This window comes from Muntiacus reevesi, chromosome 9 (genome assembly GCF_963930625.1).
Source record: "Muntiacus reevesi chromosome 9, mMunRee1.1, whole genome shotgun sequence".
Classification (NCBI taxonomy): domain Eukaryota; kingdom Metazoa; phylum Chordata; class Mammalia; order Artiodactyla; family Cervidae; genus Muntiacus; species Muntiacus reevesi.
This window is the reverse complement of record NC_089257.1, coordinates 74,426,213-74,444,888: the sequence shown is the minus strand read 5'-3', so window position 1 is coordinate 74,444,888 and position 18,676 is coordinate 74,426,213. Positions and strand designations below refer to the sequence as shown.

At 36.4% G+C, this 18,676-nt stretch overlaps 1 protein-coding gene across 1 annotated transcript in view; it reads left to right on the top strand.

Annotated features, from left to right (window-relative positions):
• GUCY1A2 (guanylate cyclase 1 soluble subunit alpha 2) overlaps nucleotides 1-18,676 on the top strand; it is a 404,812-nt gene that overhangs the window by 346,917 nt on the left and 39,219 nt on the right. Inside the window, exon 7 of the mRNA XM_065945273.1 lies at nucleotides 6,729-6,883. Coding sequence (XP_065801345.1) covers nucleotides 6,729-6,883 — 155 coding nt within the window. The remainder of the gene's footprint in view (nucleotides 1-6,728; nucleotides 6,884-18,676) is intronic.

The following is an 18,676-nucleotide window of genomic DNA, read 5'->3' as shown; positions in this document are numbered from 1 at the left end:
TCACCTGAGGCTAGAGACAACTAAAAATTTGAGGTTGCTATGACTTTGGTTTCTCTTTTGTTCCCTTTGGTTTGCCTACTCAATGTTGACTTCCTCCTCAGGTTCCATAAGGTGGTCCCCTGAAGCTCCAAGCCTCAACATCATAGTTCCAAAATGGGACACCGTGTTTTGTTTAAAATGTGTAACACACCATCTTGGGGAAAACAGGTCTCTTCTTGGAGCTCTCACATAAATTTGTTCATGCTTCTCCACACTAAATCTTTCTGACTGGCCTACTCACCACATATTCAAATTGCCTAGTATATCCATGTCTCTGTGTTTTTACTCATGTTAATAACCTTGCTTAAAATGCCACTTTAAATTTTTAAGTTAATTATTTAAATGAGTTACATTATTTAAGTGAATTACTAACACTGGAGGCCTGATGCACACTTGCCAGTTAGGGTCTACTACCGGACCTGGAGTAGAGAAAGAAAATGGCCCAAAGAAAATCATAGTGCTATTGGCTTGAGAATGCTTTCCACTATTAAGTAGATAATGAAACTGGGGATGCTAATAACATCTATACCTTTTAGGTTATTCAGCAAAACTACCCAAACATATTCTCTGCTTTCAATCTACAGCTAGCATCTAATGAATAGAGGCCAGGGACACTTAGCGTCCTACAATGTACGACACAACTTCTCCCCTAAAGCAATTATCTGACACAAGATGTCAATAGAACTAAGACTGAGAAATCTTATTCTGTATGATCTGCCAGGCATACTCCCTCAGCTTTATTGCCTGTCTCTCTCTCTTACTTTTTCTTTAAGCAAGAGCCACATTGAATTGCCTTCCTTCAGTGCTGGAATGTACCAAAGCTCTTCAGGTGTTAGGATCTTTGCCTGTTATTTTCATTCTACCTCCCACTCCTCTAACTACAACTGTTCCACCCCTCTCCACCTAGCCAAAATCATTCCTTCTTCAGCACTAAGCTCAAAGATTATTTAAGGGCAATTTCATGTCCTGACTTGGTCAACCCTACCCCTCTACTGCCTACATAATGCCTTCTTAAAAAAAAAAAACAAAAAAACTTTTTTTAAAAAGTGCTTTTAAAAAACACTTCAGTTGTTTAGCATTTACTTTAATTTCAATTAGCTATTCTTTTACTTCAAATGAAAACTCCCAGAAGAAAGGGTACATACATTTTTGGTTCTTCTTTATACCCTAAGTATCTAGTAAGGCGTCTGGATGGCATTTCAGGTGAGGCTATTAACATGAGTAAAAACTCAGAGGAATGGGTACACTAGGCATTTTGGGGATATGGTGAGTAGGCATAGATTTAGAAAGATTAGATTTAGATTTAGTTAGAAGATTTAGTTTAGATTTAGAAAGGTTTAGTGTGGAGAAGCCAGGTGGCACTAGTGGTGAAGAACCCACCTGCAAATGCAGGAGACATAAGAGATGCAGGTTGATCTTGGGTCAGAAAGATCCCCTGGAGGACGGCATGGCAACCCACTCCAGTATTCTCGCCTGGAGAATTCCTATGGACGGAGAAGCCTGGCAGGATACAGTCCATAGGGTCGCAAAGAGTCAGACATGACCGAAGCGACTGAGCACACACCCAAGCATGAACAAGGATGGAAGAGGGGTGGAAGTCTTCTGATCCTGGACTTATGAGTGTATAACTTTTTTTTTTTTTAATTTCGATTGTAAAGTGCTAGCCCCTCTGTGTATATAAAGTAGGCAAACCAGTTTAAATCTTTTTTTTTTTTTTTTTTACTGTATTCTTTGGTCTGATAGGCCTTGTAAAAACAGCCCAAGAATTTTTTTTTTTTTTTTTTTTTAGTTTGTGTGTTTTTTATAGCGCACTAAACCCAGAGTCAACTAACCTGTGGTCCATAGCTAGCTCTACCACTAATTTGTTGTTTTCATTGTGCTTCTTTTGACTTTAGTTTATTTGTAAACTGAGGGAGCTAGACTAATGGATCTGTGCTGTCCTCCCAATCCAAACATTCCTACTTAACTAAATCAGAACAGTTTTGACTAGATGAGGTTGAACTATGTAAGTCTTCTCATTTTAAGAGTTTTCAAAGAAATATTATCTTAAAATGCAGTTGTTTAGCTTGTATATTGTCTATAGTGAAACAGATCACCAGCCCAGGTGGGATGCATTAGACAAGTGCTCGGGCCTGGTGCACTGGGAAGACCCAGAGGAATCGGGTGGAGAGGGAGGTGGGAGGGGGGATCAGGATGGGGAATACATGTAACTCCATGGCTGATTCATGTCAATGTGTGACATAACCCACTGAAATGTTGTGAAGTAATTAGCCTCCAACTAATAAAAAAATTTTTTTAAAAATGCAGTTGTTTATGTTCCTTGACAAATAATCAGTAGAATATAATGAAAATAGCTGGACCTTTTGATTATTGGAAATTTTGATATACCACTAAGTTTTGCATTATTTCATACATTGTATATAAGTATGGAAGATTGAGTAATAGATATCCTAACTTCAAGATAGATCTTAAAGTTATGTGTTTTTCAATAAATCCCTAGGGCAAACACAATTTTTTTTCATAAACTTTCTCTAAAAAGTGAAGTCTAATGTTATTCACCAAAGCATTGATCTTATTAAAGCATGTATTGTATATCTGTCTAATGCAGGGTTTCTCAACCTCAGCACTATTGCTATTTTGGACTGGAAAATTCTTTCACATGAGGAAGGTATTCAAGGAATCTCTATGAATGTGAAAGTTGCTCAGTCGTGTCTGATTCTTTTCTACCCCATGGACTACACAGTTCATGGAATTCTCCAGGCCCCAATACTTCACTGAGTAGCCTTTCCTTTTTCCAGGAGATCTTCCCAACCTAGGGATCTAACCCAGGTCTCCTACATGGCAGGCGGATTCTTTACTAGCTGAGCCACAAGGGAAGCCCAAGCTCTACTGAAAAGATGCCAGTGGTAGTTCTCCATCCCAGTTGTGGAAAAAAAAAGACTCCAGACATTGTCAGATGTCTGCTGAGGGGCACAGACGGCCGCAGGTGACAACTGCTGCTTTAGTGCAGAACAGTCCTCTTTAACTAGGGCGCACTGACCAGAGGGATGCACATGTTACCGATGGTTAACCAATTAAAGTTTAATCTTGCCAAAGTGAATCTAAATCCCTCACTGACAGCTAAAAGTAGCTCTCTCCTTTGCCTACCTGCTACATGCTTTTGGCAGATTCTGAATGTGGCAATCAGTGACTTCTTTATAAGGTAACAATTACTAGGAAATCTCAAAAAGTTGTTTTAAAAAAAAGTAAAAATAAAATAATAAATAGAGTCTTATGATTAAACTTGTAAGTTCTTAATGGTATCTCATTACATCCAAGAGTAAATAATTTTCTGAGTCCTGTTCCATTATACAATAGTGACAGAAACAGTGAATCTGAGCAATTTTTGTGTTTGTTGATATCCTTGTGCATATTTTATAGTAGTCTTCTAAGAGATAAATGAGATGGCTAGATGGCATCACCGACTTGATGGACATGGGTTTGGCTAGACTCTGAGAGTTGGTGATGGACAGGGAGGCCTGGAGTGCTGTGATTCATGGGGTCGCAGAGTCGGACACGACTGAGCGACTGAACTGAACTGAACTGACTGAAGAGATAAGGGTTTTCCAAAATGACCATTTCTCCATCAACCTTTCTTAAGAATACCAGGGTTTTAATCTTCAGTATTTTTTTTTGTTGTTATAATAATTATCATTATGATAATTTGCTTTTAAAACAAGAAACAGCCTCAGGTGTTTTGAAAGGAGGCAGAGGTGGTACCATATAACCCTTCAATATAGTTGGGTGTGAGGTACGGAGTCTTTTTCTGAGACTAAAAACACAGAATATAGAGGTTGTACAATGTACCTGTTTGATAATTTCTGCTGTCTTTCCACTTAAAAAGATCATAGGTCCAACCTGACGTCTTTATTTGTCAACCTTTAATTATCAATAACTTGACAATATTTAAGGTCTGGTTATTTTTAGGCAGTCCTAAAATTAATTTAATATAATAAACCCTCTGCAAGCAAATAGAAGCCCCAAAATATATAATAATATTTTGTCAAAATGCTTTGCTAATTTTAGAAAACAGTGCTTTATGCTTGTTTATAAGGAGTACTACCTTTCATTATATAACTGAGCAGGACCCTATGGAGCTTTCCTGGGACAGGCCTTCCTGCATGTCTCTCTGAGGTACCTAGATAATATTGTTTGATATGCATTTCCTGAGTTTTACAATTATGAACCCCTGCCCCTCACCAAATGGAAGTTGTTAGCTACTTCATGACCATGGACTCATAGCCCTGTGCCTCCTGGTGCCTAAGGACTGATAATGTTAATTGTTGCGACACGACCCTGTTATCTCACCATCAGCCAATCAGAGAACTGTACATGAACTGATCAAATACATATAACTGGCAACGCACCCCTTCACCTGACTTTTAAAAATACTTTGCTGAAATACTTTGTGGACCTTGAAGATTTTTTGGAGCATGAGCTACCTGTCTCCTTGCATCACTCAGCAACAAAACTTTCTCTGCTCCAAACTGCAACATTTTGGTTTGTTTGGCCTCACTTTGTGTCAGGCATAGGAGCTTATGCTAAAAATTACCTTTTTAAACTTTTAAATCCAAATAGACAATCTCTCATCAGAAATAGACCTAAATTTTTAAGGTAACTTGCATTCCTAAAATAAAATATGGCTCATCTCTGCATCCACCAAATGTGGAAAAACAGGGGCTGCATTTATACTCCCACCATCAACAGTTAAAAATAGGGACAAAATATACAAAAGAACAGTTTCATGATGTTGGACATTAGGCAATGGAAGGCAGTGATGTCTGAGAGTCAAGAGAATAAGAGGAAATATATGATTTCCCTGGCATATTTTGGGGGGATATGTTCAAGTTATTCAGGGAAAGACAAATCAGGAGGAACTCAACAAACTCCCCAAGTTGAAGAGTTGAAGCTGAGAGTCTGTGAAGATCAAGAAAGCTAGAATGCATGAACAGAGTACTGCTAAGAAGAGAGTTGCAGAGAGACTACCAGAGATCTTCCAACGGGCCTCCTATATGTTCCTTAAATTACTGCTAATTGTTTGTATGTGACAAAACTACCTTAGCCCAGTGGGGGAAAAACACCTGAAAAGATTAGGAAAAAATTCCCAGAACTCACACAGGACTTGAAAAAAATGTCTAATCCCACCAGGAAGACTGAAAAACCTCATAAATCATAGGCATTTGGTATAATACTCAGAAGGTTCTTCCTTCAGTAGTGGCAAATAATTAGTCCCACATGAAAAACAGCTCATGACTTGCCTAACAAATTTTAAAAACCAAAACTTGGAAGAAAAAAGAAAAACTGTTTCCAAGTACCTTGACCCCATCCAAGGTCCAAACTCAAAAATATATATAAGAATATAAAAATACCCAGCACTCAACAAAGTCAATTCATGATATCTAACCAAAAATTACTAAGCAGAAAAACTGAAAAATATAAACCATAATAATGAGAAAAATTGGTCAATCAAAATTGACACAAAACTGGAGCCTATGTTAGAATTAGTAGGCAAAAGTATTAAAACAGTTATTTTACTAGTATTCTGTATGTTCAAAAATTAATTTGATACCTGAAAGATTTTTTTAATGTTCAAATTGAATGTTAAGAAATGAAAATCACAATATCTAAAAAGAAAAATGCATTGGATGTGATTAGAAAAAGATAAGGTTTTTCAAAGAGAAGATTAGTAAACTTAGAAATAGAAATCTAAAATAGAAAGGAAATATTTTAAATGAACAGATTAAAAGAAATATAAAAATTTAAAAAAAAGAAATATAAACATTTAATTTATAGTTGTGTTTAATGCTATGAAGGAAAAAGGAAGGTTTTATGTGAAAATAACTGGAGGGAGAACATTTAGAGCATATTAGGTACAAATAAAACCTGATTTAACATAAAAGACAACTGGATTCATGGAGAAAATTAAATGTAGTGTTTTTTCTTATAATAAATCCATTCATTCATTTTTTTCCACAACATCTGTGTTCACTGATAGTATAATAGTCCAGATATGGCTGATAAAAATGACGAAGACCCCCAGTTCCTCTCTTTGAGAAGCTAGGAGTTAAATAGTTCAGCAGTACCTAGACAGTGTATTATAAAGCAGAGACACCACTTTGCTGACAAAGGTCTGCATAGTCAAAGCTATGGCTTTTCCAGTAGTCATATATGGATGTGAGAGTTGGACCATAAAGGATGCTGAGCACCAAAGAATTGATGCTTTCAAGTTGCAGTGCTTGTGAGCACTCTTGAGAGTCCCTTGGACAGGAAGGTCAAACCAGTCAGCCCTAAAAGAAATCAGCCCTTTCAGATTCACTGGAGGGACTGGTGCTGAAGCTGAAGCTGAAGTTCTAATACTTTGGTCACCTGATGCAAAGGGTCAACTCACTGGAAAAGACCCTGATTCTGGGAAAGATTGAGGGGAAGGAGGAGGGGGTGAGATGGTTGGATGGCACCACTGACTCAATGGACATGAGTTTGAGCAAACTCTGTTGAAGGACAGGGAAGACTGGCATGCTGCAGTCCATGGGGGCACAAAGAGTTGGACAGGACATAGTGACTGAACAACAGTAACAACAACCTCTCATTAAAATAACTGCATATGAAATGAAAACATAAACATATCCCTTTGTCTTTTTCCTTTTCTTTAGATGAGGATAGGCATTCACTCAGGCTCTGTGCTGGCTGGAGTTGTTGGGGTAAGAATGCCACGATATTGCCTGTTTGGAAATAATGTCACTCTGGCAAGCAAATTTGAATCAGGAAGTCACCCGCGACGCATCAATGTCAGCCCAACCACTTACCAGTAAGTGTTCTTTGCCATTTCCTAATGCTAATAGCCTGTCACTTGTGACACTCTATTTTTTCTTGATCCTGTTATTCTCTAAGATAATAATGAGTAGATCCATCCAGTCTGAAAGATAGCAATTATGACACAAAATTTAAATTGCACCCTAAGAAAAGACACAGAAAACTTGACTTGATTGAGAGGTAAATCAGATTTGTCATTTCCTACAGTCTCTGTCCTTCTTAGATATTCCTGTTTAAAATACAGGAGAGAAAATATTAAGAGTCTGCATCACACTGGAAATTCTTATACTTTCAAAATGTTTCTCCACATTTATAAAAGTCATTTGACTTTGGATAGAAAAGATATTTGTCTCTTTTTATTTTTCTGGATAATGAATATAAATAGAGACTTTCTAAATATATACTGGGTACACAGTAAAACTTCAAACTTTATCTATCTTAAAGGTCATATCTGACAACTCCACACATTTTGACAACTGAAATCAACTTTATTTTGTGCCTGGTAGATGTCGTCTCACCCACTAGATGTTAAGCTCCATATGGGCAGAGAAGGTTTTATGTGTTCATCATTATATCTCCAAAACTTACAAAAAATGTTTAGCACATAACAAGCCCTCTATAAATATTTATTAGTGAATAAATGCATTGGTAAGATAAGCATCTCTATACTAAGAAAATGATATGACTATCTCCTGATTGCTTTTGGCTAAATGTTAAGTAATGTGTGTGTGTGTGTGTGTGTTTAAGTCACTCAGTCATGTCCGACTCTTTGCGACCCCATGGACTATACAGTGCATGGTGCATGGAATTCTCCAGGCCAGAATACTGGAGTGGGTAGGCTTTTCCTTCTCCAGGGGATCTTCCCAACCCAGGGATCGAACCCAGGTCTCCCACATTGCAGGCGGATTCTTTACTAGCTGAGCCACAAGGGAGGACCAATGTTAAGTAAGCTTTGGTGTAAAAGCTATTTCACTAGTTCCATGGTTTAAATGACTCAGATATCACACTCTTAAAACTGTAAAGTAGAAATAGCACCATTGATATTTTTTATTAACATGGCTACCACATTTACTCAGGCTAACAAAAACAACAGCAAAAACCCCAGGAGCAGAAAGTTTAAATTTATAGATAATAAATGTTGCTTTATAATAAGAAACAAAATGGTGATATTTTGAAGCTTTTGGTACCACATCTACATAAAAGAAAATTAAGTTTTTTTAGATGAAAGATAAATATTTCCTGATTCCTGAGGAGCACATGAGAAAGGGAAGAAATTATAATTATAAAAGCAAGAAAATGTTTCCTAAGAACTACATATCATTTTAGGATATTTATATAAGGGTATTGCCTCTTTTCAATTTCTCCCAATTTTTCTGATACAATTTTGGGCATAATATAGATGATGTCACAAAGATTTACATATTAAATCTCTTCAAAAGTTTCAACACTGATCTGAAGCTTCTCAAGTTAAGTACACGTTGTGCTCTAGACCACAGGGTAAGGAAAATTCCTGAGGATCAATCCCCAAACTTATATCCTTTTACCATGCTTATGATTTTTCCCATCATGGAGCTAATATTTATGTTTCCTGCTTGTATAAGTCAGTGTAGATTTACAGAAAGTCCATTATTTAAAAAATGATGTGTTAAGAATGGATCAACCATGCCAGGAGCTCATACCCTGAGCTTAACTGTCATTGCTGTAGCTGGCTTTGTTTACATGTAACCAATAAAGGAAACCCCACAAGTCACACAGAGTCTGAGCATTTTGGTGCTGTCTTTAAATTTTCATAATCTTTATCACATTGGTGGAAGTTTGTAATGATACTTGGTAATCTATAATGTCTAAAAAGTTGAATCATTTCAAATATAGCAAGCATAGAAACATTTTGTTCTATTATGATCTGCCCCACCTCCAACCACTTCCTGCTGATAAAAACATAAATGGGGCATAGATGAACACATTGAGCTGCCATCTGTGTAGACTGTAAAAGATACTTTCTCCTACTGGTCCCAAATCTTGTAATTTCTAATGCTTTATAAAAATAGTTTTATGTTTATCCTCAAAACAACCCTTTTCCTCTTATCTGTTTGTATGTTCTTCCCTCCTTTCTTTTTTTCAACAAATACTTGTCTAGTACCTACTATATTCCAAGCACTATGATAGGCACTAATGTTACAATAAACAGCATAAATATGACTTCCAGGTTCATGGAGGAGACCACAAACCAAAAGTTAACACTTTATTACGACAGACTAGTACTGAGGTCAAGAAACCCTGAACACAGTTTTAGAGTAAGAGGAGTAGACTAAAATCAGGATGAAGAGACAGACTGAAATCAGACCAACTGAAGCTATGTTACATGTTAAGAGGTTTCCACTTAACCCTAAGAGCAAAGAAAGACATTGAAGAGTTATAAGCATAGGAGTGACTTGCCAGATTTGTACTTTGAAAAGATTTCCAAGGTTGTAAAAAAGAGAACAGATTATGAAGGGCACCAAGCCAGTGATTGAAAGGAAGTAGTCATTCCCATTTCCTTGATGGGAATGTAGCTAATTACTGAGATCCTAGAACCCAAACTATTTGATGTTTCAATTTGTCTTCCCATGTTTTAGAAGAGCAGCTGAACTCAATGACTGTTGACATCCATTTTTATCTGCCTGCTGCGTGCTAAGTCACTTCAGTCATGTTTGACTCTTGGCGACCCTATGGACTGTAGCCTACCAGGCTCCTCTGTCCATGGGATTCTCCAGGCAAGAAGACTGGAGTGGGTCATGCCCTCCTCCAGGGGATCCTCCCGACCCAGGGATCGAACCCATGTCTTTTACATCTCCTGCATTGGAAGATGGGTTCTTTACCACTAGGGCCACCTGAGAAGCCCATTTTCATCTGAAAGTGAAAGTGAAAGTCGTTCAGTCATGTCCGACTCTTTGCAACCCCATGGACTATAGAGTCCATTCAATTCTCCAGGCCAGAATACTGGTGTGGGTAGCCTTTCCCTTCTCAGGGGATCTTCCCAACCCAGGGATTGAACCCGGGTCTCCCACATTGCAGATGGATTCCTTACCAGCTGAGCCTCACGGGAAGCCCAAGAATACTGGAGTGGGTAGCCTATCCCTTCAGCGGATCTTCCCAACCCAGGAATCCATCGGGGTCTCCTGCATTGCAGGCAGATTCTTTACTAACTGAACTATCAGGGAAGCCTTTTTTTTTTTTTTTTCCTTTCCCTTGGATACAAAAATAATTTACTTTGGTTCTAGAACACTAAATTTAAGTATATGATCTCAGCTGACTGGGTTTTCAGATTATGGATGTGTTTGTGACTAAGTGCTTTGTGTTGGTTTTATACATACCAATGTATACACTTCAGCTGTGTATAATTGTTCTATTTCACACAGTATAGGTGATTTATGAATCCACAAGTATAGAGTATACTTCCCTTTCCATTTTACTCACAGTGAAATGCCTGATGGACTTTTCAGGGACATTCCCTATGAGGAAATATAAACATAAAACTGAAGTTAAAGCAAATAGGAATCTGTGAACTAAAGCTAAGTATTAAGCTCCTAAGAACTGGAAATTTCCAGGTGTACTTCCTGAATTAAATACTGTAAAGTGTCCAATATTGACTGGTTATTTTGAAATTTTCAGACAAGTTTTTTAAAAAAATTTTAAACATTTTAATTTTATTGGAGTATACTTGATTTACAGTGTTGTGCTAGTTTCAGATGTACAGCAAAGTGATTCAGTTATATTTATAAATATATTCATTTTCTAGATTCTTTCTTATACAGTTTATCACAGAATATTGGATAGTTTCCCGTGTCTTGTTGGTTATCTATCTTATATATAGTAGAGCGTATGTGTTCATCCCAAGTTCCTGATTTATTCCCCCATGCCGCAGGTTTCCATTTGATAGCTGTAAGTTTGTTTTCAGTATCTGTAAGCCTGCTTCTGTTTTGTAAATAAGTTAATTTATATCTTTTTAGAAACTAGATTCCATATCTAAGTATACCATATGTACCACATTTTTATTCATTCCTCTATTGATGAACTTTAGCTTGCTTCAGTGACATGGCTGTTTGTAAATATTGCTGCAGTGAACATTGGGGTACATGTATGCTTTTGGATTATGATTTTCTATGGATATTTGCCCAAGAATGGGATTGATGGGTCCATATTGTAGTTCTATTTTTAGCTTGAACCTCTATACTGTTCTCCATAGTGGTTGCACCAATTTACATTCTCACCAACAGCATAGGAAGGTTCCCTTTTTCCACACCCTCTCCAGCATTATTTGTATATTTTTTGGACAAATTCTTTTAATTGGAGTATAGTTGCTTTACAACACTGTGTTAGTTTCTGCTGTACAACAAAGTAAATGAGCTATAGGTATATATATACCCCCCTCCCGCTTGGACTCCCTGCCCACTCCCTCCCCATCCTACCCGTCTAGGTCATCACAGATCACCAAGCTAAGCCCCTTGTGCCACAGAGCAGGTTCCCACTAGCTCTCTATTTTACAAGTGATAAAGCACATGTGTCTCTTTTAATCTCCCAATTTATCTCACCATCTCCTTCTCCACCTATATCCACATGTCTGTTTTCTACATCTGCACCTCTATTCCTTCCCTGCAAATAGGTTCGTCTATACTAGTTTTCTAGATTCCAAATATATGCATTAATGTATGATATTTTTTCTCTCTGACTTATTTTTTCTGTATGACAGTTTCTAGGTATATCCACATCTCTGAAAATGGCACTATTTTGCTCCTTTGAATGGCTGAGTAATATTCCATTGTATATGTGTAATAAATCTTCTTTATCCAATCTTCTGTTGATGGCCATTTAGGCTGCCACCATGTCCAGGCTATTATAAATAGTGCTGCAACGAACACTGTTATACACGTGTCTTTTTGCACTGTGGTTTTCTCAGGATATATGCCCAAGAATTGGATTTCTGGGTCATATAGGAGTTTTATTTTTAGTTTCCTGAGGAACTTCCATCTGTTCTTTGTAGTGGGTACATTAGTTTACATTTCCACTAAGAAGGCAAGAGGGTTCCCTTTTTCCCACACCTTCTCCAACATTTATTGTTTGTAGTTTTTTTTTTTCTTTTAAACTAAGAGATTCCCTTCCAGAATATCTTTTTTGAAAAATAATTTATTTTCGGCTGTGCTAGGCCTTAGTTGCTGTGCATGGACTTTCTCTAGTTGCGGTATGTGGGCTTCTCATTGAGGGGGCTTCTCTTGCTGTCTAGCACAGGCTCTAGGAGGCATGGGCCTCAGAAGTTGTGACACGTGGGCGTAGTAGTTGTGGCTCCTGAACTCTAGGTCACAGACACAGTAGTGTGGTACATGAGCTTAGTTGCATGTGGGATCTTCCCAGAACAGGGATCAAACCATGTCTCCTGCACTGGCAGGCGAATTCTTTAACACTGAACCACCAGGGAAGCATTACTATTTGTAGATTTTTGGTGATGACCATTTTAAATGGTGTGAGATAATACTTCCTTAGTTTTGATTTGCATTTCTCTAATAACTAGTGATATCGAACATCTTCTCACATGCTTCTGACAATCTGTATGTCGTCTTTGTAGAAACGCCTATTTATGTCTTCTGCCCATTTTTTTTATTGAGTTTTTTGTGTGTTTTTTTGATATTGAGCTGCATGATCTGTTTGCATATTTTGGAGGTTAATCCTTTGTCAGTTATTTTGTTTGCAAAATAACTAAACTCTGTCTTTTTATCTTATTTATGGTTTCCTTTGGTGTGTAGAAGCTTTTAAGTTTCATTAGGTCCAATTTGTTTATTTTTGCGTTGTTTTTCTTTTTTCTTTTTTTTATTATTAGTTGGAAGCTAATTACTTCACAACATTTCAGTGGGTTTTGTTATACATTGACATGAATCAGCCATAGAGTTATACGTATTCCCCATCCCAATCCCCCCTCCCACCTCCCTTTCCAACCGATTCCTCTGGGTCTTCCCAGTGCACCAGGCCCGAGCACTTGTCTCATACATCCCACCTGGGCTGGTGATCTGTTTCACTATAGATAATATATATGCTGTTCTTTCGAAACATCCCACCCTCACCTTCTCCCACAGAGTTCAAACGTCTGTTCTGTACTTCTGTGTCTCTTTTTCTGCTTTGCATATAGGGTTATCGTTACCATCTTTCTAAATTCCATATATATGTCTTAGTATGCTGTAATGTTCTTTATCTTTCTGGCTTACTTCACTCTGTATAATGGGCTCCAGTTTCATCCATCTCATTAGAACTGATTCAAATGAGTTCTTTTTAACGGCTGAGTAATATTCCATGGTGTATATGTACCACAGCCTCCTTATCCATTTGTCTGCTGATGGGCATCTAGGTTGCTTCTATGTCCTGGCTATTATAAACAGTGCTGCGATGAACATTGGGGTGCATGTGTCTCTTTCAGATCTGGTTTCCTCAATGTGTATGCCCAGAAGTGGTATTGCTGGGTCATATGGCAGTTCTATTTCCAGTTTTTTAAGAAATCTCCACACTGTTTTCCATAGTGGTTGTACTAGTTTGCATTCCCACCAACAGTGTAAGAGGGTTCCCTTTTCTCCACACCCTCTCCAGCATTTATTGCTTGTAGACTTTTGGATAGCAGCCATCCTGACTGGCATGTCCCTCATTGTGGTTTTGGTTTGCATTTCTCTGATAATGAGTGATGTTGAGCATCTTTTCATGTGTTTGTTAGCCATCTGTATGTCTTCTTTGGAGAAGTATCTATTTAGTTCTTTCACCCATTTTTTGACTGGGTCATTTATTTTTCTGGAATTGAGCTGCAGGTGTTGCTTGTATACTTTTGAGATTAATCCTTTGTCTGTTGCTTCGTTTGCTATTATTTTCTCCCAATCTGAGGGCTGTCTTTTCACCTTACTTATAGTTTCCTTTGTTGTGCAAAAGCTTTTAAGTTTCATTAGGTCCCATTTGTTTATTTTTGCTTTTATTTCCACAAACTCATTCTATGAGGCCACCATCGCCCTAATTCCAAAACCAGACAAAGATGCCACAAAAAAAAGAAAACTACAGGCCAATATCACTGATGAACATAGATGCAAAAATCCTTAACAAAATTCTAGCAAACAGAATCCAACAACATATTAAAAAAAATCATACACCATGACCAAGTGGGCTTTAATCCCAGGAATGCAAGGATTCTTTAATATCTGCAAATCAATCAATGTAATACACCACATTAGCAAATTGAAAGATAAAAACCATATGATTATCTCAATAGATGTAGAGAAAGCCTTTGACAAAATTCAACACTCATTTATGATTAAAACTCTCCAGAAAGCAGGAATAGAAGGAACATACCTCAACATAATAAAAGCTATATATGACAAACCCACAGCAAGCATCACCCTCAATGGTGAAAAATTGAAAGCATTTCCCCTGAAATCAGGAACAAGACAAAGGTGCCCACTCTCACCACTACTATTCAACATAGTGTTGAAAGTTTTGGCCACAGCAATCAGAGCAGAAAAAGACGTAAAAGGAATCCAGATAGGAAAAGAAGAAGTGAAACTCTCGCTGTTTGCAGATGACATGATCCTCTACATAGAAAACCCTAAAGACTCTTCCAGAAAATTACCAGAGCGTTGTTTTTCTTCATTACTCCAAGAGGTGGTCAAAAAGATTTTGCTGTGATTTATGTGAAAAGTGTTTTTCCTTTCTTTACCTCTAGAGTTTGTTAGTGTCCAGTCTTACATTTAGGTCTTTAACTTATTTTGCGTTTATATTTGGGTATGGTGTTAGGGAGTGTTCCAATTTCATTCTTACTTGTTCAATTTTCTCAGCACTACTTATTGAAAAGACTGTCTTTTCTCCATTCTATAGTCTTGGCCTCCTTTGTCATACATTAAGTGAGCATAGGTATGTGGGTTTATTTCTGAGTTTTCTATCCTGTATCATTGATCTCTATTTCTGTTTTGTGACAGTACTGTACAATCTTGATTACTGTAACTTTGTAGTATAGTCCGAAGTCATGGAGCCTGATTCCTCCAGCTCCATTTTCTTTCTCAAGATTGCTTTGGCTATTTGGGGTCTCATGTTTCCATTCACATTGTGAAATTTTTTGTTCTAATGCCATTGGTAGTTTGATAGAGATTACACTAAAATCTGTATACTGCTTTGAGTAGTAATAGTCCTTTTAACAATGTTGATTCTTTCAGTTCAAGAGCATAGTTATCTCTTCATCTCTTTGTGTTGTCTTTGATTTCTTTCATCAGTGTTTTATAGTTTTCTCAGTAAAGGTCTTTTGCCTCCTCTCATAGGTTTATTCCCCAGTATTTTATTCTTTTTGATGCAATAGTAAAAGGATTGTTTCCTTAATTTCTTTTTCTAATCTTTTGTTAATGTACAGCAGTGCAAGAGATTTCTGTGCATTAATATTGTATCCTGCAACTTTAGCCAATTCACCAATTAGCTTTAGTAGTTTTCTGGTGACATCTTTAGGATTTTCTGTGTATAGTTTCATGTCATCTGCAAACAAAACCAGTTTTATTTCTTTTACAATTTGTAATCTTTTTGTTTCTTTTTTCTCCTCTGATTGCTGTGGCTAGGACTTCCAAAATTATGTTGAATACAAGTGGCAAGAGTGAACATCTTTCTCTTGTTCCTGAACTTAGAGGAAATGCTTTCAGTTGTTCAACATTGAGCATGATGTTTGCTATAGTTGTCATATATGGCCTTTATTATGTTGAAGTAGGTTCCTTCTATTCCTGATTTCTGGAGAGTTTTTATCATAAACGTATGTTGAATTTTGCCCAAAGATTTTTTTACATCTATTGAGATGATCAGATTGTTTTATTCTTTAATTTATTAATATGGTGTATCACATTGGTTGATTTTCATATATTAAAGAATCCTTGAATCACTGGATAAATCCCATTTGATCATGGTATATGATGCTTTTAATGTGTTTTTGGATTCTATTTCCTAGGATTTTGTTGAGGGTTTTTGTGTCTATGTTCGTCAGTGTTATTGACCTGTAGTTTTCTCTTTTTTGTTATATCTTTGTCTGACTTTCCTATCAGGATGATCATGGCCTCATAGAATGAGTTTGGGGGTGATCCTCCCTCTGCAATTTTTTAGATGAGTTTGAGGATAGGTGATATCTCTTATCTAAATAGTTGATAGATTTTGCCTGTGAAGACATCTGGTCTTGGACTTTAGTTTGTTGGAAGACTCTTAATTAGAGTTTCAATCTCATTATTTGTGATTGGTCTATTTATATTTTCTATTTCTTCCTGGTTCAGTCTTAGAAGTTTGTACCTTCTAAGTTTGTACCTTTCTAAGAATTTTTCCATTTCTTCGAGTTTGTCCATTTTATTGGCTTGTATTAGCCAATAAATACAAATATAGGATATTTGTATTTCTGTGGTATCAGTTGTAACTTCTTTTTCATTTATAATTTAACTGACTTGAGTCTTCATTTTTCTTGATGAATTTGTCTACTGTTTGTCAATTTTCTTAATCTTCTTGGAAACCAACTTTTACATATATTTAATTTACTATTTTAGGTCTTTTTTATCCTTTTATTCATTTCTATTTCATTTATTTCTACTCTGATCTTTATGATTTATTTATTTCTGCTAACTTTGGGCGTTGTTTTGCTTTTATTATTATTGTTGATGTTGTTTTTGTTCTTTTTTTCTCTAGTTGCTTTAGGTGTAAAGTTAGGTTGTTAATTTGATATTTTTCTTTTTTCTTTCCTTTTCTTTGGTTTTTTTTTTTTTTTTTTTTTTTTTGAGGTAAGATTGAAAATAAACGTTCCTTTTAAAATTGCTTTTGCTGTGCCTCAAAAGTTTTGGGTCATCATGTTTTATTTGCCACTTTATTCTATTTTATTAATTTCCTCTTTATTATCCTCAGTGGATTTTTGGTTACTTAGTAACATTTTTTTTTTAGTAACGTATTTTTTAGCCTCCATATATTTCTGTTTTTTAACACTTTTGTTTCTTGTAATTGATTTCTAATCTCATAGTATTGTGGTCAGAAAATATGTTTGATATGGTCACAATTTTATTAAATTTACCAACACTTGATTTTTGACCAAAGATGTGATATATCCTGGAGAATGTTCTTTGCACACCTAAGAAGAATGTGTATTCTGCCACTTTTGGGTGAATTGCCCTGTAAACATCCATTAAGTTTATTTGATCTATTGTGTTATTTAAGGCTTGTGTTTCCTTATTTATTTTCTGTCTGAATGATCTGTCCATTGGTGTAAGTAGGACATGAAGCCCCCCACTATTATTGTGTTACTCTTGATTTCCCTTTTTATGGCTGTTGGTGTTTTCCTTATGTATTGATATACTCCTATGTTGTGTGCATAAATATTTGTAATTGTCATATCTTCTTCCTTGACTCTTGTAACAGCATTCTTTTCGTAATCTATTTTGTCTGGTATGAGTATTGATATTCCAGCTTCCTTTTGATTTCCATTTGCATGGAATGCCTTCTTCTATCTCTTCACTTTCAGTCTGTTTGTGTCCCTAGATCTGAACTGGGTCTCATGTAGACAGCATATATACTGATTTTATTTTTATGTTCATTTGGCCAGTGTGTCTTTCAGTTAGAGCATTTAAACCATTTACATTCAAGCTAATTATCCATATGTATGTTTTTATTAACATTTTCTTAATTGTTTTAGATTTATTTTGGGGGGTCTTGTGTTTCCCACCTAGAGAAGTTCTTTTAGCATTTGTTGTAAAACTGATTTGATGGTGCTGAATTCTTTTAGATTTTGCTTGCCTATAAAACTTTCGATTTCTCCATCGAATCTGAATGAGATCCTAGATGGATGGAGCAATCTTGGTTGTAGATTTTTCTTTTTCACCACTTTAAATATATCATGCTACTCCCGTCTGACCTGCAGAGTTTCTGTGGAGAAATTGCTAACCTTTTGGTGATTCATTTTTATGTTGTTTGTGCTTTCCCCTTGATGCTTTTAATATTATTTCTTTGAACTTAATTTTTTATCCAGTTGATTAATATGTTTATTTGGTTGTTTCTCCTTGGGTTCTGTGTGGGATCTGCACTTCCTGGAGTTGGGTGAGTTTTTTGCTTTCCCATCTTAGGGAAGCTTTCATCTATAATCTCTTCAAATATTTTCTCAGACCCAATCTCTTCATTCTCTTCTTCTGGGACCTCCATAATTCAAACAACAGTGCATTTTGTGTTGTCCCAGTAGTCTCTGAGACTGTCTGTCCTCATTTCTTTTCATTCTTTTATCTGCTTAACTGCTCTGTGGCAGTTATTTCTGCCAGTTTATTTTCCAGCTCACTTATTTGTTCTTCTGCTTCAGTTATTCTGTTATTGATTCCTTCTAGTTTATTTTTCATTTCAGTTACTGTATTATTCTTTACTGTTTGTTCTTTAGTTCTTCTAGGTTCTTATTAAATATTTCTTATATTTTCTCAATCTCCATTCTATTTCCAAGATTTAGGATCATCTTTACTATCATTACTCTGAATTATTTTTCAGGCAGGTTGCCTATTTCATCTTCATTTATTTGGTCTTGTAAGTTTTTACTTTCTCCATTGTCTGTACCATATATATATTTAATTCAGTCCTTTTGATGACTGGGGCTGTGTTCCTGTCTTGCTGGTGTTTTTCCTAAGACTTTCAGCACTTTAGTTTGTAGGTAATTGTGTAGAGTCAGTCCCCGCACTGAGGTGAGGTCTTCAGGGAGTGCTCACACTAATTAATATTCCCTAGGATCTGAGGTGTTTTGTTAGTCCAGCCA